The sequence below is a fragment of the Magallana gigas genome, chromosome 7, assembly GCF_963853765.1.
Source record: "Magallana gigas chromosome 7, xbMagGiga1.1, whole genome shotgun sequence".
NCBI classification, from domain to species: Eukaryota; Metazoa; Mollusca; class Bivalvia; order Ostreida; family Ostreidae; genus Magallana; species Magallana gigas.
The window spans coordinates 26628483-26652481 of NC_088859.1; the positions used below are offsets into that span (position 1 = coordinate 26628483).

The window sequence follows — 23999 nt, forward strand, 5'->3', positions numbered from 1 at the left end:
CAGTGTATACATAATTGATTGCTGATTGCTCACGGGATGCAATTTTGTTGCAGATGAAGGTTAATGGTTTAGAGAGAAATGGCTAACAGTTTTTTTTTATTATTATTTTTTGAATATTTAAAAATTCATATTCAAATTGCTTCTAAGCTTGTCATGGTCCCTTATGTCTAGTGTTTTTAAATAAGTAAATACTTTAAAAATTTGTGAATTTGATCCAAAGCAGCAGCAAACTAAAAGTAATATCTTCATAGTTAAGTTATATTTATTCCTTTAAACATTAAAACAATAAACAAATGTAGGTCATATATTAATTGTCATTTTGAAGTTGAACAATGGATTATTCAACAAAAGTCTATGCCTTTAAATATTTTTTATGAAAGCAGTAGACACATAACAGGATATTAAAAGCATATTGAGTTGTGCATGTTCATCAGAATCGTCATCAATGATTAATAATCTTGCACGTTCTCTACGACAAAACTGTGAAGTAGTCCAACATAAGTATAAGTGAAAGCTTCAATGTAAATTACATTACAGTATAGTTGACCGCAACAGGGTCAACAGCTGGTGGTTGATTACATAATAGGAAATAAAACTTTCCTTGATGGAGAGTATAATGGATGAATATTCACTTTACATGGTAATTAAATAAATGAGAAATTTGACATAATAATTTCCCATGCTACCTTCACTGCACAAGATATCAGCAGTAATACACCTGAAGTATCCAGATAAATGCTCAGAAAAGGGGGTGGATGGGTAAAAGTTTGTTTTTAAGTACTTTAGATGAAAAAAGTTGGACTTTACATGAAATTTTACCTTTACAAATATTATTGCTTTAATTAATAATTTTGATAATTTTTTTATAATTTTTAGACGTTCCTGTTCAACTCATACTGTAAATTCCTTATAATACGCGAGTACTTAATTTCGCGATCACACTGGTTTGTATCTAATCGCGAGAATATAAAATTGCGAATGTGGAACTTTTCTTCTTATGTCTTTTAGTTTTCAACTCTCGGAAAATAATGGCGAGATTTTAAAATCCGCGAAGGATGCTTCTCGCAATTTTACGCGGATATTAATTCCTCACGTTTAATTAGGAATCTACAGTATTCATGACATATCAACTATTATTTTATGTTTCTTATTTTTACAAATGATGGATTTTTTAAGTATGAAGATGAACCAAGTACTAAACATATAATCTCATTCTATTGATATTAAGAATAAGTTTTATTAAGGCATTGAAAGAGGGGGGACCCAAGATTCACTGATTTAGATTGAGAATAAGTAGCCATTATTGGATAGAATCATGAAACCAATCTCTTACGTGATGTACGGGGGAAAATAAAACACTTTCCTTTCTCCAGAGAGTATCATTATCTCCCCTGCTTTCTCATGAATTATTGACTAGTAATTAAAGCTATTTGTGTTAAGCAGGATACTCTGGTATTAATGCGGAATCAATTGTATCAATTTTGCAGCGAGCACATATCTTATACACTCGCCATCATCATTATTTGCATGCTTGGATGCTTCTTGTAATTGTTTACGTTGTTCTTACTGGTATTTGTATCTGTCTCAGATGCCTCCTGTTTTGGACGCTTCTTTGATATATTTTTTTTTTAACAAGACCGTAGGTCATCATTAATGTCAATTTTTTCATAGAGCCATTCTCGTTTGAGATTTGTTAGCGAGACGGTGAATGATGATAAGATATATCTCTCTATGACTTTGCATGCCTGGGCCTGCGTCGCATGGCCCTCAAAGATACATAGGCTTTATTAATACGGAAGCCAACAATGTACAATATATGTTGGCTTTTGATGTTGGTTTGAGGTTTTCTTTTTTCTTTTAATCTTTCTTTTTTTTATCATGGTACAGTGATTGATTACCAGGCAATTTTTAATTTTGTCTCATGTAAAACTGAAAGAGGCAAAGAATTGATTTGATGTAAAAGTGCAGTGAAAAGGGGTATTTGGATGTTTTTGCATAGTCATTTGAAAGTTTTTAACATTTTTTACAAATGTAGTGTCATTTTTTAAATGTTTTGGACATTTGACATTGAGATTCCTTCCCCAAAAACTGTGTCCCATCTTATCCATTGACATCTGCGCTTTGTTGCGCGTGCAGCCCCATTTATAGAACAGAGGAAGGGAATATTTAAAATTTTATCATATCGATTATAATATTAAGGAAATTGAGACCATCAAGATACAAGTACTTTTCCAGGCAAGAAAAGTCGTGTGTGTTTGAAAAGAAAATTTTAAAAATATCTATTATTGATAAAAATTGATGAAAAAGGAAATTGGTTATATTTACATACAAGTGCTTTTCCTAGGCAAGAGTAGTCACATCCGATTCTGTAACACTGAATTAAGAGTACTATATGTGATTCTGAGTCAACATGTTTCGTTTTAGAGATCTTATAGAGCTAGAAATTCTCAATTCCAGTCATCAGTTACTTTACTTCTGTTTCACAGATTAGAAGCTCTCATTCAATTTTGTGACACTCTGTCAGAGGAAGATGGCAAATAAAGACTTTGGACTGTAAATACACTATAATTATCTATTTCCTTTTGTGGCTAATGTGATTTGGACATATTAGGCACCCCCGTAGACAGTTCCCAATGTGTTTAATGTGATATTTTCACAACCTTTTCTAGCCAATAATCATTAATTAGTCTGGTGGCCGACATGGCTTATAATTAATTAGTCTATAAGTGTGTGAGGTGCATTTTCATTCACAAATATATTCTTATCTACAAATTCATCGAAAGCAAATTCAAAGTGGGGATAGGGGCTGACTTATCCAAAATCTTTACAAGCAATGAATATAAAGGAAAATCCATTAGGTTAACTGCAGTGCAGTGTAAATTTTAAAAGTAGTTTTAGAATGATTCCGATCAGGTCAATTTTTCCTGGGTTAAAACACTTAGCAGTTAAATTTAAATGATTGATTGATTCATTCATTTATTAGAATTATATGTCTATCTTTGCAAAAGAAAATGGAAAGGCCAAGCCCCCGCCAGTTCTGACACCTGTGATCTAAAGATGACTTTTCTGAAACATGTACTGTAACTATAAGTTATAGATGCAAAAAGAATTCAGGCCAAAAAAAAATTGACCTCATTTATTTGTTCAGTCAACATCAATCCGTCTAACACCTTTTATTCACAGAAGCTGTTTTTACATCTGATATTTGAGGTGCATATAGTGGAATTGTCAGCAACTAGTATCATGCTAGCTGTTTCCTTTTTGGGTTTTCAACACCCTTTATTTTTAGTTTTACAATCTTATTTCTTGTATAATTTAATCCTAAATAGGAGGATTTTTGTATTCCATAGTATGTATGTAAAAACCTGAAACTTTTGTATGGCATTGATTTTATTTCTTATGAAATGTTTTAGTTTGATGAAATCTACAAAAAAGTATTTTTTTTATTTCAGCATGTGACATGAATGTTCACAAGAAATGTGAGAAGAATGTTCCAAAGCTCTGTGGTATAGATCACACAGAAAGGCGAGGCCGAATAAAGCTCAAAATCACCACTGTCAACAATAAGCTCACCATACAAAGTAAGTCCATAGCTCAAAATCACCACTGTCAACACCAAGTTCACCATAGAAAATAAGTCCAAAGCTCAAAACCACCACTGTCAACAATAAGCTCACAATACAAAGTAAGACCATAGCTCAAAACCACCACAGTCAACATGAAGTTCACCATATAAAGTAAGTCAATAGCTCAAAATCACCACTGTCAACAATGAGCTCACCATACAAAGTAAGCCCATAGCTCAAAACCACCACTGTCAACAACAAGCCCACCATACAAAGTAAGTCAATAGCTCAAAATCACCACTGTCAACAATGAGCTCACCATATAAAATAAGTTCATAGCTCAAAATCACCACTGTCAACAATAAGCTCACCATACAAAGTAAGTCCATAGCTCAAAATCACCACTGTCAACACCAAGTTTACCATATAAAATAAGTTCAAAGCTCAAAACCACCACTGTCAACAATAAGCTCACAATACAAAGTAAGACCATAGCTCAAAACCACCAGTCAACACGAATTTCACCATATAAAGTAAGTCCATAGCTCAAAACAAGCACTGTCAACACAAACAAAGCATACAAATTATGTCCATAACTCATAACCAACACAAGTTTAAGTAAGACCATGGCTCAAAACCAACAGCTGTCAACAATAAGCAGACCATACAAAGTAAGTCCATAGCTCAAAACCACAACAAGTATTAAGTCCATGGCTCAAAACTACCATTGTCAATGATAAGCTCACCATACAAAGTAGGTCTATAGCTAAACACCAACAACAGCCAACAAAAAGCTCACCATAGAAAGTAAGTGCGAAACTCAAAATCATAAGAAATATTAAATAAGTTCATAGCTCAAGTCCACCAAGCTCTCTGTACAAAGCAAGTCCAACTCAGAGCTCAACATCACTTCCATCAACAATAAGATGTCCATACACTGTAAGATTTGTAGCTCAAAACTACAGTCAATATTAAGAATGGAGAGTTGTTTAATTGATTTAGTCCAATGTTAAAAATTACTACAATAAACTGTAAATTCAGTTTATACAATGTAAGGTGATAGTTTATAAATTACAATACACAGTAATCACGCTTTACAAAGTTAGTCTGCAAAACTCTACTTTGTGATGGTAAATAATTTAAAAATCTTTCTGATTTGTATGTAAATATACAAATTCAGTCAAACTTCATTATCTCAAACTAGGTGGTTTGAGATATCCGAGTATTCGAGGGTAAAATACTTTAAAGATATTAAGTGATTGGGACTTAGAAATCACTTTGACATATCCATTGTATTCGAGATATCAGTGTTCGAGATATTAAAGTTCAACTGTGAATTTTTAAAAAAAAATTTGTATTTTGGTTTCAGTTATAGAAGGAAAGAATTTAATACCAATGGATCCAAATGGACTAGCAGATCCTTATGTTAAAGTGAAATTAATTCCGGATGACAACAACAAAACAAAAAAGAAAACCAAGACCATCAAAGCTACCTTAAATCCTGTGTGGAATGAAACTTTCACATTGTAAGTTCATCACCCGATCTTAAGACAGTGAGTGAAAGAGGATTAATAGTGAATCATAATTAATGGTTGAATGATGACCTTACACAGCATTAAACTAGCTTTAATCAACGCAGGGTAAGGGTTTAGCCAAGTAATCGGTCAAAAAAATCGTCCATCTTGGGAACCAGTTTACACAAACTGATGCTTAGGGTCACGTAATAATGGCCACAGTGCATCGCAAGAGGCGATCGACAAACATGGCTGGATAAATTTTTCTCCCTATGCAGAGATCCCTTCTCATTAGTTGAGTAAAATGCTATAAAATCCCCATCAGGCCCAACAGCCATGATGCATAGTAATTTGTTTTGTCTGTGATGGGTTTGTGTAGTACACTTATATCAGGCTCTCTGAACATTTGGTGATGATTGGTCATCGATCAGAAACTGGCTATGTCTTTAATCAATTCTGTTTTTTAAAAAGGCCATCTTTTTTTTTGCATCTTGGCAGTCCTGAAGTTATGAATATTATTTTTATTTGTTGATTTATATTGTATGGTCAATTTCAATATTTATTCAATTAAGTCTTAATGAATTGATGTTATTTCAATAACCTTAAAAAAGATAGGCAACTGGTTTGATGAAGAATATAAGGCTCAAAACAAACCATTTAACTAATTATTCTGAAGAATAAATAATTTAGATGCATGTTAGATAATTTTGTTAATGACCGACTTCCCATGAATTTTTGAAGACCCATATTTTTTTGCTGTCTTTGTCATTTGCATTATTCATTTGTACATCATATATAGCTCTTCCCTGCTGGCAGATAGATTTTATGATTGATAGAAATGATTAGTCTTATGAATAGGCTTCTCTTATTAAAGTTTTCACTAATATAAATATTAACTTAACGCAATTTCTTTTCTTAATTAAAAATTATGACATAAATCCATCTCAGTTTGGGCAAGTAGATATTTTTTCTATGAAAATTGAGTCTTTATGAACAGTAAAAAGAAAATGAAAACGATGATGAACTTGGCTTATTTGGCGAAATTGACATGAACAACACATTATAACCATGTATGTACTGATGAATCACTCAGTTACTCTCGATTATACCATCAGTACACGTGGTATGGCAAAGTGTTTACTTCATTATATAATGTACTATTACGTAATTTTTCATTTTACCAATTAAGTGTTAAAATCAATGATTGTCTCTTCTTTTCTTTTCTTTTTTTATGTTAATCTCAGATAAAATAGACTTTAAAATCTAACTACTTTTTCTCGTTTTAAAAAAAAAAAAACCTGGTGGGTTTTTTTTTCCCTGCTAGATACTTTTTCTCTTCATGTCAAATTAGCCTCTCTTTTGATCTATATTTCCATGGTGTCAGTCCTCACCTTAATGCATATTTCCTGATCAAGTCAAACCTGAAAATGGATGACAGCTCAGTGTCTGATATGTTGAGACAATGTCCAGGGTAGCTATGTAGATTATGCCTGGTTCTTCTTGCTTGACAGTCCAGAAAGCAGTGTAATGGAATGGGTTGCTAGTACATCTAATAGCTATATGGATAATCATTAATGCATTTTTGACTGATCAAAGGTGATGACAAATTGAGAATGTAAAAGGATTTTTTCATAACCAAAAAAAAAAAAAGAAATATAACAATTTTTATTTTTGAAAAAAGGTTTGGCTCGTGTTATTGTAATAATTTTTTATTAGCTTAGAAATAGAAACAAATTGAATTTTTCATAATTATTTTTGTCTATATTTAGAAATACTAGATAATATACTTGTTACAGTCAAAATAAGATTGTCTTACAGTAAGAGCACTTTTGATGACATAAGTCAAACCAGTTGCATAATGAAAGGGATTTTCATATGCATAATTTTGCAGTTTTGAATAAATACAGCCAATCTAATCACCCCTTCCCATCCTTTCAAAAGAAAAAAAATTCTAGAATCATATTGATCTGAAAAACTCCTTTACCTAATACAGTAATGTGACTTAATTGATTGATTTGAACATATTTTATTGTGTAAATAACACAAAAGGATTGGAAACAAGTTCTTGCAACTTACAAGTTCCTCTCCTAAATTAACTTGACTTAATTGTGCTGTTTGTAGCGACCTTTCCGCTGATGACCATTCCAAAAGACTTTCCATTGAGATCTGGGATTGGGACAGGACGTCCCGGAATGACTTCATGGGATCGCTGTCCTTTGGGATCTCAGAGCTCCTCAAAGAGAACCAAGATGACTGGTACAAACTCCTGAACCAGGAGGAGGGAGAATTTTACGGCATCCCTGTGACTGACGATGCAATAGCCAACATGAATGACCTTAGGAAAAATCTACCGGTAAGTTCTATAACGGAACTAGAGACATAGCCATCATTAATGACCTTAGGAAAAGTCTACCGGTAAGTTCTATAACGGAGCTATAAAGACATAGCCATCATTAGTGACCTTAGGAATAGTCTACCGGTAAGTTCTATAACGGAGCTAGAGACATAGCCATCATTAATGACCTTAGGAATAGTCTACCGGTAATTTCTATAACAGAGCTAAAGACATAGCCATCATTAATGACCTTAGGAAAAGTCTACCGGTAAGATCTATAACAGAGCTAAAGACATAGCCATCATTAATGACCTTAGGAAAAGTCTACGGGTAAGTTCTATAAGGGAGCTAGAGACATAGCCATCATTAATGACCTTAGGAAAAGTCTGCCGGTGGGTTCTATAACAGAGCTAAAGACATAGCCATCATTAATAACCTTAGGAAAAGTTTACGGGTAAGTTCTATAACAGAGCTGGAGACTTAGCCATCATTAATGACCTTAGGAAAAGTCTACCGATGAGTTCTATAACAGAGCTTTAGATATAGCTATCATAAATAACCTTAGGAAAAGTCTACCGGTGGGTTCTATGACAGAGCTTGAGATATAGCCATCATTGATAATCTTAGGAAAAGTCTACCGATAATTTCTGTAACAGAGTGATTGGCAATAGCCACCATTAAAGGCCTTAAAAAATCTCCACTGGTAGGTACTTTAACAGAGCAATCATTAATGACCTAAAGAAAATCTGTATGGTAGACTCTTTACCAGAGCTAGAGGCAATAGCCACCTTTAATGACCTTCGGAAGTCTCTACTGGTAGGTACTGTAAAGGGGAAGGAAAGTCGAAAACATACTTTATTTATATTAATAAAGTGGTTTAAATTATTACATGTACTCATGCGGTTTTGAAAATAAACTACATAATTAAGCTTTTAATAATGCAGGTTTGAGGTTAGAGAAATTGTATTTACTAGAGGCTGACATAATGTAGAACTCTTTTGTATTAAAAATTAATTATTTTGACATCACACCGCCTATTCTTGACAACTATGCAGAGATTCTTCTGACACTATTCTCCATATTCAGATTTCTGAATTCAACGAACATGGCTTCGTTTGACGTTGGTTTATAATTTAGTGGAAAGTCAACAGTAAAAGAACTGTCTCAAATTGATAATGTTTCCAAACTTGTCATTTAGAGTAAATACATGATTTGCTTATATTGATGCTATGTTGATAAAACAAACTCGAATAGATGGTGTGATGTCATAGATTAAAGTTCAATGGTAGCTCCCATAGCGGCGGGAAATTTAAATTAAGCAATTGATTTTCTTTATTTATTAATTGTTTCCGGGGTTTTAATGAAAATAAATATGATTTACGATTATAGTAGATGATAATTGATTTATTGTACAACATTTCTTGGTTTCCTTCCCCTTTAACAGAGCTAGAGGCAATAGCCACCACAAGTGACCTTAGGAAAACTCAGTACCAGTAGGTTCTTTAACAGTAGAGAATAAGAAGACAGACGGGGTGGAAAGGATATCTGAAATGATATTCTGGAGAGTTCATTTCATTAATCAAAGAATGAAATAAGGGAGCGGGTTGGGATAGTTAGTTTTTTTTCCTTGGTATAACCAAATTATTGCGTTTTATTGTACATTTATTCAATTCATGAGTTGAATGTTTAAAATTCACTTTTTTCTTTCAGTCAAATGTTGACATTCAGGTAAATGGCCCAAACCATTAATGGCTATACATATATTCTTATGTATATATAGTTAACATGTATATATTTAAAAAATCTCTTTTTATATAAACCTGTGCATGATGCACTCCCACTCGTCTGAAAGTATACACATATTCCACTTTAATCTTACTTATTTACTTGTGTATATCGTAAATATCACTCACTGACCAAAATTCCCTCCAAAGAAAAATTAACAACATCAAAGACGTTAAATTTCCAACCACAGATTACAGCCAATATGTCTTAAAAGATGTCTTTAATATAACTTTTGATTTACCACTTTTATTGTTATTGCTTCTAACAAATATAACAGCATTTTTAATACATGTATTTTAGTGTAGCATTTAATCCTTTGTCAAGTCCTGAAATTTTATAAAAATTCAAAGAAGAAATTTACAGAATTTTACTTTCAATATATAGACTGCAAAATCACAATATATTTTTGAAGTGATGTGTTGAGGTTTACAAATCATCATTAAAAATCAATGCAATTTCAGCACATTTATAGAGCAATATCTAACAAAAATTCGACTTTTAACAATCTTTTAAAGGAGTGTAATAAATTGTTTTAAATTTTTGTAAGAGTTACCTCCCGTATATGAAAAGATCATTTTTCTTTGACCCTTGTGAAATGTTTTGTATTTGAAAATGGTGTTTATTTTCACAGAAACCTCCACCCCAACATGTTGACGTGTCTCGAGGAACAGGCAGCAAACAAGACACCGTTAGAGCAACCGATTTTAACTTCCTGACCGTATTAGGAAAAGGCAGTTTTGGAAAGGTACGACATATAGTTTGCAATGATTAGTATTTCATATGCTACCATCACATCACCCAGTTTCCCTGTACTGAAATGAAGAAAAAAAAAATCATTTATGAAATAGTATTCCAATTAGAGGACTACTTATTGAACAATAAGACAAACACTTTTAGACATACATGTATAGACTATGTTAAATTTGCTCGTCTCTGCATAATGATTCAGTCTTGTAGAATCAAAATATTGTTTAAATAAAAGATAATTATTGTATGTCTTGCAGCTTTATTTGAAATTGTCATCCTAACTACAAATAATCAACCAAAAATAATTGCAATTTTGTTTAAATGTCTTTGCCATCAGTTCATTTGGAATCTAAATACAAATGTATGGTATTTACTGAGGCATATAGGTATATGTTTAATGTAGTAGGAGTCATCAGCATCAATTAGTAGATTATTTGAGTTATTTGTGAATGCAAGCCACTATATCAAGACAAAATTGAAATAATGAACCCTTTCCTGCCAGCTGCGAACAAAACTTATTTTTTGTAATAAGTAGTATCTGTTTATTTTCGGAAACCACAATCACGTATAATGAGATTTAGTATGTAAACAATTACAGTTAGGTAATCACCAAAGGTATTTGAACAATAAGATATTAGCTTTTTCTCATTATGATTTCCCAGTTTGATATCATTACAGAGAAGAGTTACCCTATATTATTGGGTACCTCGTTTTCTTTGTATTTTTAGAAAAGACAAAATTAATATATGAATGGTTTGTATGACATTGCAAATCTGAAATTTTTTTTTATCTTTAGCTCATAACATATATCAAGACATACCAGTGCAAAAAACACATCCTTTCATCATTTTTTTTCATTGTTATTTGTATCCGTTTTAAATATATTTTCTCAGTTGGGGTTTGCAATCTGAAAGTTTTCCTGGCCATGATAAGTGATGATCCGCATTAGCTGTGACTTCACACGTAGTCGTGGTAATGATTTTTTTGGTTTCACTGAATCAATTTGGAATTGCGTTTATCGCACTTCTCACTTGATTGCGTAATGCTCCCTAGATTCATAGATTCAACCAGCAGAGAAGTCATCCGTTGGACAGATATTGACAGTTTTGATAGCGCTGCAGTGAAAATTTAAATGAATCAAGTAATTATTTAGACCGTATTTATCGATGACCTCTTCTCCTCCTGTACTTGCAATGTATTTTTTTAAATTTTATAATCTATAGCAGTTCAACGAAACAACTGGATGGTTTTTTTAGTCAGTATGTCCTTTCAGTTTTCCATTTATCTGTCTTTTCCACTTTTCCACGTGTGAATTAAGTAAAGTGTATAGGGTGAGTTAACCAATTGCATCAAATACCGTGGCCATCACTGGAAATTCAGTTACGAAAAATTTTACACAAAAGCATTATTTGAATGTTGTGCATTTGATTGAATGCACTTCCTGCCTAAAATAATTAGAAAGAAGTAACTTTTGAAACAAAATTTGATTAAAATAAGTCCAAGAAATTTGAGCAATTAATGTAAAGGTCATTTTTGCTCCATATGTTCATTTCACCTTGGATTGGACACAAATTAACCATTCATTGGACAGTTTTCAATACATGATTTCTTCTAATAATAAGGGTGTTTTGTGCCCATTCCTTTTGATATACTTTAAATGTAAAGTAAAATTAAAATTAAAAAAATTATTGATATAAATATTTTCCTCAGACAACTTAAAATTATAGTTTTACGGACACAGCTTTTTAAATCCAAAGTTCCTGTAGGTGCTGGCACGATAAAGAACCCCACACAATAAATATTCCTTTAAACAGAAGCACTAATCTAAATTCTTGACTTTAGATTTAAGGATTTACATTTAAAGAAATTTGAATAGCTATTGAATTTATTTATTGTTCTAAACCTTTGTATTTTTGCATTAAAACCAGAAAATGTTGTTATTTTTAATCTATACTGTATAGCTGTCCGATGCTTGGTAAATATTGTCCGATCCATGGTGAAATAGTTTAACACTTTATTAATTTGCTTTATTTTCTACATTCTTAACTATTTCACTTTTTTTTCGTATGATTAAGCAAGGGAAAACCCTGTATCTTTTAAAACAAGTTTTATTTACATTTGGACGATAATTGATACGTGACCATGGGGAAAAATCCAAGGTTGTCTGATGCATGTTGAAATCACCCTAATATCAAAAATTCTGATCTGAGGTCAAGGTAACATCATTTAAATTTTAAGAGTAATTCAATATTGTTATTAATACTACATATCTTTTAATTTTTTAATGTTTAAGCATGCAGTGCAAATGTGTTAGGGAGGTCACTATAAAAGCCACATAAAGCTTTTGAGGCGATACACATTGTATTGATTGGAACTAAGGCATAAAATTGACATGGTTTTAAAAAATTATGTTTTGAAGTTATACTTTCATGCTCAGTGCAAGGCTATTAGGTTTCTCTGATCTGATAATTTACTGACGACATTCGTGGTATATTGGAGAATAATCATCTCTTTGATAATGATATTAGCAATATCTGTAGTAGAATAAGAAAATATGTTAAAATCCGAGTCTGAAAGAACCTTTTTTTTTTACCTGTCAGTTCCATTGGATAATTATAAATGATGTTAATTAAGAATTTAAACTTTTATTTCAAAACTAATACTATAAACTTGTGTCACATACTTAAAACTGTTTGGAGCATTTCTGGATACTAGAAATTATACGGTTAAATCAAGATTAACTGTGAAATGAGTTTCGATTAAGTGATGAATTATTGGATAGAGCTTAAATTTTGGTATCAAGCTGACCGACCAGTGACATTATTGATCTCAGACTCATGTCATTCTGTGAAGTGAGCACGACTTGAGTGTGATCCAACAACACATCTCTAGGAATGCACCACTGTTATTGTAGATGTGCAGATTTTTGACGTGAGATTAATCTCTGTCATGTTGAACACCTGAGTTGGCTCGGTTGGAAATTTTGCAAGAGATGAATCCTGCTAATCAAAATCAATTTGAACACATTGTAATTTGATAATTGATCTGTTGTCTGCGTAATTGCAAAGAGGTTGTTTTGAGTTTGCAGTGGTTTTAGTTTCATTAATATGGTAATTAATAGAATTTGTTTTAATTTGGTTAGTGTTAGGAGAGCAATGCCAATAATAGATTGTCATTTACATCTGATTTACATAGAGATATCAGGCCTGTGTGGAAGGAATCATCGATATTTAGTGGTACAGTCCATGTTTGCTGTAAATTAACTTGTCGATAAGGATATACAGTACAATCCACTTTTGATAAATTTTGTCATTACAAAATTCAGCTTTAGGGTGAATTTTTATTTTAATTCAATATTTCAACCATTACATACTGAAAAAAAACCAAAATTGTTTTCTGTATATAGTCAGATGGAACAAACTTTAATTCTTGGGCTAGAATGATAACATTTTCTTTAATTCTTAAAGTTAGAAATGTTGAGTTATTTATTCAATTAGGTTTAATTCAATTTTTCTTGTCCATAATATCAGGTAGTCTTAGCAGAAATGAAAGGATCAGAAGAGCTCTACGCCATCAAAATCTTGAAGAAAGACGTGATCATCCAGGATGATGATGTGGAATGCACGATGATTGAAAAGCGTGTCCTGGCTCTACCCAACAAACCACCATTCCTTGTCCAATTACATTCGTGCTTTCAAACCATGGTAAGGATTTTTTTTTCTCTCTCTCTCTCTCTCTCCCTTTATCTCTCTCCCTTTTTTGGCTTCCACTAGCTGTGACCATTAGAGCAGGCCCATAAATATTCTTGTGAATCAATCTGATTCGTAAAAATGTCCATATTTCTGTTTTAATCGCGGTGTCTATTGGTTGATTGTTAATTCATGGTGTAAACCATATTTGTCAGTGGTCTGAGAGCCCCGTAATTGATCCAGACCTGCTGAGCATAGGAAGATGAATTTGGTTTAGAATTGATGTGAGCACAAAAAATACCAGACATTTATCCAGGGGGTACCAATGTAGTAACATGAGAAATGTGGTCTGTTTCCTATCTGTTACTGACAGGCTAAATCTATAAAAGCCCAATAAGTAAAAGCCGGGATTCATTTCTACTGAACCTCAAGCAAAGGCAAGAATACAAAAAAAAAAATTTGGGAGAGGGGGGGAGAGGGTTGGTTTGAATGAGGGTAGGAAATAGGGGAGGCATTTTCAAAACATGTACTTCATGAAAGCTAGCAACTTTTTGTACAAATTTCGTCATATAGACACAGTTATTACTTTATAAAATCTTCAGGATGCCTACAAATGTAATTTATATAAATTCTAGTTGCTTTATTTTGCAGCAGTTTTCTTGTTTATCGAGAAGTGAGAAATTTCTAAGGTTTTTATTTTTTTGCAAGAATCTAAATCCAAATTTTAAAAACAGAGAAAAAGTAGATATGCATTCTTGTTGGAATTTTCCAAGACAAAAGTTAAAAACATGAGTAATGCAAACAATTTTGTATTGAGAAAGTACAATGCACTTGAAAAAAGGATAACCCTTGATAAAAAGGAAGTAGAAAAAAACCCAAAAAATTGTAAAACTGACTACTCACAAGAAAATTGTATTGTCTCTTTTAATTTGTTTAAGACTTCAAAATTGACAGAAAAAATGTTAATGGGAAAAAAAAAATAACAAGTTGTTTTGTTGAATAAATACCTTGTCGTTAATAATGCTAACAACTTTTTTTCAGGATCGCCTGTACTTTGTCATGGAGTATGTCAATGGTGGAGATCTCATGTACAGAATTCAGCAGGAAGGGAAATTCAAAGAACCAGTGGCTGCGTAAGAGAGAGAGAGAGTCATCTGATATCTCATTTGATATTCGATATCTAATTTGATATCTGATATCTCACTTGATATCTCATCTGATATGTCCACACCTGTCTCCTTATTATAATGATATATCATACTGGCAGGCTTGGGGTAATGCTAAATGTAATGGTAATGCATTGCAATGCATTACATATTTTCAAAGTAATGCTAGTAATGTGTAATGCCTCAAAATTAGCATTACAAGTAATGCTAATGTAATGCATTACTTTTCAAAATCTAGTGTAATGCTGGCATTACATGGCATTACTTTGCATTACTATGCATATTTATGCATGTTCACTTTTAAAAATGTGATGAATAAATGAATAGTTGAAATTGAATTTGATTAAATTTATTTTTAAAGAAGAAAGAAATAATTCTAATAAAGAAAAAAATGTTTTAATTGTACATGTCTTATTAAAAAAGGTTTTTTAAAATTCATTTTTGAATTGTTTATATTACTAAAAATAACAGCACAATTTCATAACATTTTAAAGAGTGTTGTTATTAAGAGTTTTTATTCATTTAAACAATTTACTCCAATTAGTTTGCACTTCAATAAGAAATGTGTCAACAACACACTATGCCCCCAGGATAATCTAAGTATCAAAACAATCTATTGTTATAAGAAGTGCTAAATACCCCCAATCCCCTTCCCTTCGCTATGTCACAATAGAATAGGAGACAGACATGCACCTTTAAAAGCTTCATTGCTCTAGTTAAAATTATAGAATTTTTTTTTTCTATTACCGTACAATTGGTAAATCATAATTTCAGTATTATATATATATCTATTGTATCTCACAATATCTTATATGATGTAAACATATATGAAAGCTGTATGTTGTTCTCCATAGCGAGAGTGCACGCTCTGCAGAGACTCTGAAGCCTACTGGCTTCGCATTTTGCGTGCCTCGCATATGTTTATAAATGTTATTAATATGTTTAATGCTGATGAGCTTATTGCTCAAAGTTGAAATGAATAATAAAAGCAAAATGAATGCACTGTCCATCCATGATGAAAATCAATATCACTTCCAATATTATATATTTATTTAGTATAGGCCGGAAGATGGATGCATTTAAAAGATGAACCCTTCATAAAATTATAAAGATTTGTGTAATCTGGGGATGTATCTAAATTTAGCTTTTAAAAACCGCAACATTATTTCATAAATTGTTTTTTGTTACGCATGTTATCCTGTGTCTCTATTTCATATCTGATATTGTATCATGCCAAATGTCTATAAATATCATTTTACTTATGTAATATGTTTGTTCATATTGCCACAATATGATTATATATTGAGCAAATAAAGAATGACTCTTGTTTATTCATTAAATTTGAACCTGATACTGAGCATGAAGCTGTAGATATGTTAAAGAGTGTTGTATATTTGAAACATTTGCAAAAACTCTTTATTAGCTTTACTTTAAAAAAAAAAGTAATGGTAATGGTAATTGATTACTTTACTCATGTAATGGTAATGTAATGCATTACTTCAAGAAAATCAAGTAATGGTAATGGTAATTTAATGCCCAAATTAATGAAGTAATGGTAATGTAATGCATTACTTTACAATGTAATTTGCCCCAAGCCTGCATACTGGTCTATGTCATGATGTTGTCTATACGTGAACTTTATATGATAATGTATATTTTATTCCAATACAGATTCTATGCAGCTGAAATTGCTATAGGATTGTTTTATCTACATAGTCAAGGAACCATTTACAGGTTTGATTTTGTTTGAAGATTCATGTAAAGGTAATAAAAAAAAAAGGAAATATAACCAAAGCAATTCTTAGAATTATGAATAGGCATGCAACTGATATTTGATGATAAAAGAGGTGATGGTAGGATTTTACCATATCTTGAAAAGCAATGGATAGTCAATAAGACCTTTTTGAATAATTGCAGAGATCTAAAGCTAGACAATGTGATGCTGGACTCTGATGGCCACATTAAGATAGCAGACTTTGGGATGTGTAAGGAAGGCATTTACAATGACAAGACAACCAGAACATTCTGTGGAACCCCAGATTACATTGCCCCAGAGGTAGGGCCTATGACCAGTAAATATTGCCTTAGAGGTTGGGCATTGCCCCAGAAGTAGGGCCATAAATAAATAATAATTAAGTAAACTGCCCAGATGATAAATTCATAGGGTAGGGTTATGATAAATAATGATTAGTGAATTGCCTTAGAGGTATGACCATGGATAAATAATGATTTGTGAATACCTTAAGAAGTAGGTTCTTAGATGAATGGCCCTTGCAATATATGATTTATACATATTTAAATTGTTGTAAAATAAGGACAATAACAGTATAATTGCCAAGCAGGGATGTAATATATATCCAATTAACAAAACTAGCCCCAGAGAAGTTAATAGAAAAAAAACTATCAGTACTATTTATTGATACTTAGACCTAAATTATTTTTTAATTTTCACCTGAATAAAATTTTGTTGATTAGTGATATAAAATGACTTCTTTTTTTTTTTGGTTGATATTTCATTAACACTTAAAGGGACTTGGACACGATTTGAGTTAAAATTTTCAAATTTTATTTTTCCATTTTCAATGTTTATACTGATAAATATATAAGTTTATAATGCTATGTCAAAATTTGAGAGTCAAATATCAAGTTATAAGCAAGTTACAGAGTTCATAATTCTTTGTTTTGTAAACAAAGCTTGAATATTGTCATTTTTACATATGTGTTGTATTGGTGTAAGTTTCAATCAAATGTACCTTTCTTTTGTTTATAATGGTATTTATGAAGATACTGAATTAGTTTAAATTGTTTTTACATGTCATTTTGTCTAAGAAATGGTAATTCTCTACAATACATTTTTTGTAAACAACTATAAGACTCGAGCTTTGTTTACATTACAACCAATTCTTACCTCTGTATCTCGCTTGTAACTTGACTTTAACATTCAATATTTTGGTCAATCATTTAAAATGCACCAGTAAACCATTTTATACATAAAAAATAAAAATTAAATTTTTGATCTCAAATCGTGTCTAAGTCCCTTTAAATGCTAATTATGATCTCAGGAATTAGGAAAGAAGCCTATTTTTCATGTTCAGAGTTTTATTAAAACATACTCTTCAGTTTTGGTTCACATCCTATTTAGAAGAGCAATATTAATGTTATAAAGCTATGTGAAAATTTCAAAAACCATTAGTTGCAATAAGTTTACACTATTCCCATATGCATTGATAGATAATATGTATAAAATGTTTTTCACAGATAGTCCTTTATCAGCCATATGGAAAGTCAGTGGATTGGTGGGCCTATGGAGTCCTCCTCTATGAAATGTTGGCAGGACAGGTATGGTACAAATTGACACACCACGGTAGTGTTTGAACACAAAATATTGCATAGATATACAGTTGAAATTTGATATCACAAACACTGATATCTCAATACAATAGATATGTCGAAGTGATTTGTATGTCCCAACCACTTATTTTTAAAGTATTTTACCATTTATGTCTGGAATACTCGAGGTTTTTAAACAGTCCCATCTAGTTTGAGATAATGAAGTTTGACTGTACCTCATTCACAAATCAAGAGTACCAGGGTGATAGACCTGATTTTTTTCATATATTGGAGTGAAAAAATGCTGGTAGCTCTAAAATGGTATTATGTGTAATTCACTTTCAATGAAAAAAGTGGGATGGGGGTGGTAGAAGAATGGACAATAAAAGGTCACCATCTTTATCAATCAAGAGGCTTTGATCACACAAATTTGTTTAAATGTGCCCTTGGAATGGGTTCCAGGCTTAATGGGATAGAGTTCTGGTGTTTACTGGAAGGCCTGGAAAGTTTGTGATGCTTTAATGACCCCATCCGCATTGTCTGCTGGGGGTGAGAATCCGCCATTATTGACCATAACAGGACAGCGTCGAGACAAATAAAGGGTTGTTTGCTGTTCATTCCGAAAGGTTAACAGACCATTGTAGCCAAGAATTTGATTGTAATTTAGAGTAATTGTGCAGTAGTCAGGGACGTGCTCTTTGGACTTGGGAAGTAATCATATATATAGCTGTGTAGCTTTGGTTGTAATGTGATAGAAGAGGGAAACCTATTTGGGCTACAAATGCCAATATTTCTATGTCGTATAGTTGAAAAACCTCAAATAACTCAATTTGATTATCTAATTAAGCATGGATAATATCTAAAGGCAGTGCAGAAATGATTATTTTAGATATGCAGATCAAGTGGTACTGCACAGCACTGGATATTTTCAAGTTTGCACTGAATTTTTCCATGTTGCTATCATTGCAGAATTCTAAGCCAGCAATTTTCACTTTTCAAGTTTTCGGTAGTGAAATTGATGCACTGCTACATTGTACATTGAATCATGTAAGGAATTGTTATCAACAGTTTTGTTTTTTCTTAATCATTTTAGCCTCCATTTGATGGAGAGGATGAAGAAGAGTTGTTTGCTTCCATCACAGATCACAATGTCTCCTATCCAAAGTCTATGTCCAAAGAAGCTGTTTCCATGTGTAAAGCAGTAAGAACAACGATTCATCACTGTCAGCCTTTGATAATTCCATTTGATTTTATTTATATCGGAGTTATTATGAGGGTCCCGCATTGAAATAGGGAGGGGTTACTTGTGATAACTGCATTTATGAGTACCAGTTTATGAGTAACTGCATCTAAATGTCTGCCTTTCAACATGCTATAGTTGAGTTTACAGAGTAATTTTAGTTTTCCTGTGATGTGCAAATTTACAAGTACATGTATATCTTTGCATCATACAGGCACCTGATGTAATTTTATAAGCTCATTTTCAGATCTAAATATTTTTTTTTTTGCAATTTTGAATTTCAAAAATTTTATTTTTGAAAGAATTCTTAAAGAATTATTGATGAAACAGCTAGAGTTATTTTTACTGACTACAATTATACCATGGAATTTGTGGAAGGTTCTACAACAACATTTTACTGTTGCAACCTTTTATCCAGAGTTTTCTGATGAAAGTGATCTGCAGTTTTTCAAAGTTTGGGGTAAAAGCCAATTAAGGCTTCGCTTGATCACCATAACTAAAACCTTTTTAGAGATTTATTCCTGCTATAGAATAGTCTTTTTAATTGTTGTTAAAGCAAATAATGTGATTTATATGCTAGGTACTACTTTGTTATAACTTATTCATGAACTGCACTTTAAAAAAAAAAAAAAAAAAAAAAAAAACCTTTTGAATTATGATTTCATTGCCTGATTGTATAACATTGTTACGTTTTTATTTCAAGCTCTTAACAAAAAATCCCACCAAGAGGCTAGGGTGTGGACCTAATGCTGAGAGAGACATCAAAGATCATGCCTTCTTCAAACGAATCATGTGGGACAAAATCGAGCAGCGCGAAGTCCAGCCGCCTTATAAACCCAAAATTGTAAGTACCATTACAGGCATGTACCGTACTGTCGCCTGTCTGGTCAATAATGTAGTACTACCTCTTCCTTCATTGTCTTTCCCTGTTGCCTGTAATTTGAATGTAATTATTGTTACATATTGTAATTGTAATCATTGTAACTGTTTGTGGAATGTAATTTTTGTCACACTGTTCTTTGGAAGTAACGTTAACCTGTCACGCATGGCAGACATTTTATCTTTATAAAAAATGTCAACTTCAAGCATTCCCTTCTAGATATTTTGTTTAATTTCTGCGATAAGAACACATGCATGGTTTATCTAGAACGTTCTGTAAGGAGACTTAACTCAGTCACCAGATTTAAATAAAATCCCTCCACAGGGGAAAATGGCAATAAATCAATTCTCGTGTCTGTCTTTAAATGAGAAAAAATCACTTTTGGTGTGTTATCTGGTACCGTCATTGATTTTAATTACTGAAGCTATGGGCTTTGACATTGATTAAACAATGGCTGTGATATATTCATTTTTTTTTTTTATATTAAAATCGTTTGTTTTAATGATTTTTTTTTCAAGGGGATTGTCTTATCACACCATGAGGTCAATATTTGTTCGCAATGAGATATCCTAAAATAGTTACGTTTCCGGTGTTTTAGTTACACTCGGGGAAAAGATCGTAACATGTGTTATCTCTCTGCTTTGTACCTGGTTTACCTTCCCATTCCATGCAAAAATAGTTCATTTTTAAAAAAAAAATTCTACTTGATTACTTTTTTCCCTCTTCACATCAAACCTGTAAAGCTGCTATCAAAACACTATCCACAGAATTTTGATCCTTGTTGGATTTTGTTCATCTGTTTGTCTGTGTCTGCATCAGTCATGTCATTAAGAACACAAATACTTGTCATATTAAAACCTGAATTAAATGAGGTGAAAAAAGATTTTGTACTTCAAGGTCAAATATTCAAGGTCATGACCTCTTTGCACAGCAGGCATCAATCATTTGGTGTTTTTTTTTAAACCTCTGTAGTAGGTTTTAAATGCAGTTTCCAGTTATGAAATTCTCGATTGTGTTTCTTCATTTAAAAATTGTTTTCTTATATTTAACAAGGTTGGGGGAAAAAAGTTCATTGCAAACTGATAAAGCAATAGAAAATTGATAATGATTGTTGTGTTAATTTGTCAGTGAAACTTGAAGACAAACCTGCAGTCGGGATTCACCAATATTCTTCATGTACTAATTTAATGTTTTGTTATTTTTAATTTCTTTTCATTTCAAAGTACTAAATGATTTTCTTTTTAGTTTCTTCTTATTCTTAAGCTTTAGTTTCCTATCATTTCATTTAATATATAGTTAAATACAGTAACTATTTATCATATTAATTTCTCTTTTCTTTTAAAATTACTTTGTTCTGTTTCCACATGTAACGTATACCAGTAACTGTTTTCTCAAACCTTTCAATTAATTATTCCACCTCAATATATTATACCTTAATTTCTCTTTCATCTTTTCCTCTTTCATTTTAAAGCCAAAACAGGTACTTATCCTTCTTTTTTTTCACATGGGATATTTTTTTTTTAACTCTTAATTCATTAACCTCAATATTCTTATATATGTCATATATTTATCTACTTTTAATATACATGTATATCTACACACCACAAGCTTGACTAATGGCAGCATGGCTTACTGATTCTTTGTCTTATACATTCATATATATCTTTCTCTCGGCTTTGTCGTCACTAATTGAATTACGAGGGGGCAAGGCTAAATAGCTTTATTGCAGATGTCAGGGGGATAGGAGATTGTAGTATAGGGTGTTTTATGGAGGTATAATGCTCCTTCTAAATCGATGGATCGGAATCTTGGGCATTGTTTTTACAACAGAACTCACTGATTTTATATCATCAAAATTAATTTCCCCATCAAAATACTGTTTGAATTAAAGCTTAACTGAGAAATACCACAGAAATTAAAATAGAGGGAAACTGTGATTTCTTATAATGAATTTTGCATATTGTGGTAAACATTCCTGAAGATTGAAAATATTAACAAAATAATGTCTCGAGTTCTTATGCAAAACACTTCTCTTTCTCCTATATAGTAATGAAAGCATCTAGACCTTTTTATTAAGAAAGATTAGGGTGGGAGAGTGGTAATTTGAAAGTTTTGCACTGATTTCTATTGATAAAAAGAATGGAAAAAAAGTTGATGTTGATCAGTCTTAGCATTGGATCAAAAAAATGGTGTCATTTAATTTGGGATTGGCTTATTCTGCCCTGGTAGGACACTTCCACATCTTGTTTTGTAAAGTTAACTTAATATATTACTTTGACTGAATTGATTCAAAATTGGATCATTATTTATGAGAAAAAGTATTAATTTTTTTGTTCATTTTTTTTTTGGGGGGGGGGGGATAATGTAATTGGCTTCTTTTTGTTCATTTTTTTTTTTTTGAGGGGGGTGGGGTGAATAATGTAATTAGCTTCTTATGTGAGTTTGCAAAAAAAAATTCTTTCTTTGATCTTGAAAGTGTTAAGTCAGCTATTAAATCTTGCTGTGATAAAATGATCTGACAGTATCACATCTAATGCACGCAGGATAAAAAACCCAAAAAAATCTGAAACCAAGTGCATGTAGAATGAGAGAGTGCAGTAGAGTCAAACAAAATACGAGAGTATTAATTGCGTCCCAAAGGACACATTTCTTCTCTCTCGATTTTGAACATGATCTTTCCCAAGGTTATTTTCTCCTTGTCACTTCCATCCTAAACTCCCGGAACAAATGTACTTTAAAAATGCACTGGAGATTCAAAAGTTTTTTTGTTTTTTTTTATGAAGGTGGGACATTTTTATATACAGGATCTTGCTGAAAATGGGGGGGGGGGCACAAAAGGAATTATGTGTACTTTTGTTTTCACCAAAGCTTTTATTTTTAGTTATGGGACAGCTGTGGGTGGATTTAAAAGATAAATGACATTTTGAATATAATCAGGGATAAGCCATTTCCTTCACTTTCTGTGATAGGAAAGAGAAATGCCCTTTTCAGTTACAGGAGATAAAAAAAACACCTGCATTCATGTAAAGCTTTTGTATAATATGGGTGGGGGAAAGGCATCATATTTAAAACATGGGTTTATAAAATAGTCTGGAGCTCTAGATAATTCTGTTGAATTGTTGAAATGTTCATCATATGAAAGCTATATGTTCATGTATTTATTCATAGCCATTGGAATGTTCAGGTTTGCAGGAAGTTTTGTTTTGTTTTGGAAAAAGGAAACTTTGTCGATTTCATTTCTGTATTTCATAATATTTTGCATGTTGAAATATTATTTTTGCAAACATATTATTCAGAATTTATATTATTATCAAGGCAAAAGCTCGGATTTCTGTAAGTAAATGGTATACAGATATCAATGTGCTGATATCTACATGTTAGATGGCACCAATGTATAGTGATATCTGGGATATCTAGATATCCTCACCTTGCCTTGAAGTAGTAGATACACAAATACACATCTTTTCCACTACACTTTTTCTATGAACTCTCAATATTTTATGAATTATGTTTCATGTTCAGATTTTTTATCTCTTTTAAAAGTTCAGTAAAAGTGAGAGTTACAATGCCCATTGATGACACTTATTCTGGCATTCGAAGGCTAATTAAGTTTCTTTGTTAATGTAGAGAGCTAGGAAAACTGCAGTATATGCTACTTTTGTTGGTGAACAAAATTCTGCCATTTTGAAAGTTTTAAAGTTAAATAGTATAGCTGATGCATTTTTTTGAAAAGTTAAAAAAAGATCA

The 23999-nt window shown here is 32.0% G+C and overlaps 1 protein-coding gene across 3 annotated transcripts in view; it reads left to right on the forward strand.

The window, feature by feature from the left end:
- Positions 1-23999, forward strand: part of LOC105335066 (calcium-dependent protein kinase C) — a 57778-nt gene that overhangs the window by 24450 nt on the left and 9329 nt on the right. For 2 of the 3 annotated variants that reach the window (XM_034456365.2, XM_034456363.2), the window contains exons 5-16: positions 3453-3581; positions 4936-5092; positions 7202-7433; positions 9126-9143; positions 9832-9945; positions 13478-13651; positions 14678-14769; positions 16474-16536; positions 16720-16858; positions 18061-18141; positions 19226-19333; positions 20076-20216. In XM_034456365.2, the coding sequence (XP_034312256.1) occupies positions 3453-3581; positions 4936-5092; positions 7202-7433; positions 9126-9143; positions 9832-9945; positions 13478-13651; positions 14678-14769; positions 16474-16536; positions 16720-16858; positions 18061-18141; positions 19226-19333; positions 20076-20216 (1448 nt within the window). The remainder of the gene's footprint in view (positions 1-3452; positions 3582-4935; positions 5093-7201; positions 7434-9125; positions 9144-9831; positions 9946-13477; positions 13652-14677; positions 14770-16473; positions 16537-16719; positions 16859-18060; positions 18142-19225; positions 19334-20075; positions 20217-23999) is intronic. The other variant, XM_066067191.1, reaches the window with a different exon arrangement.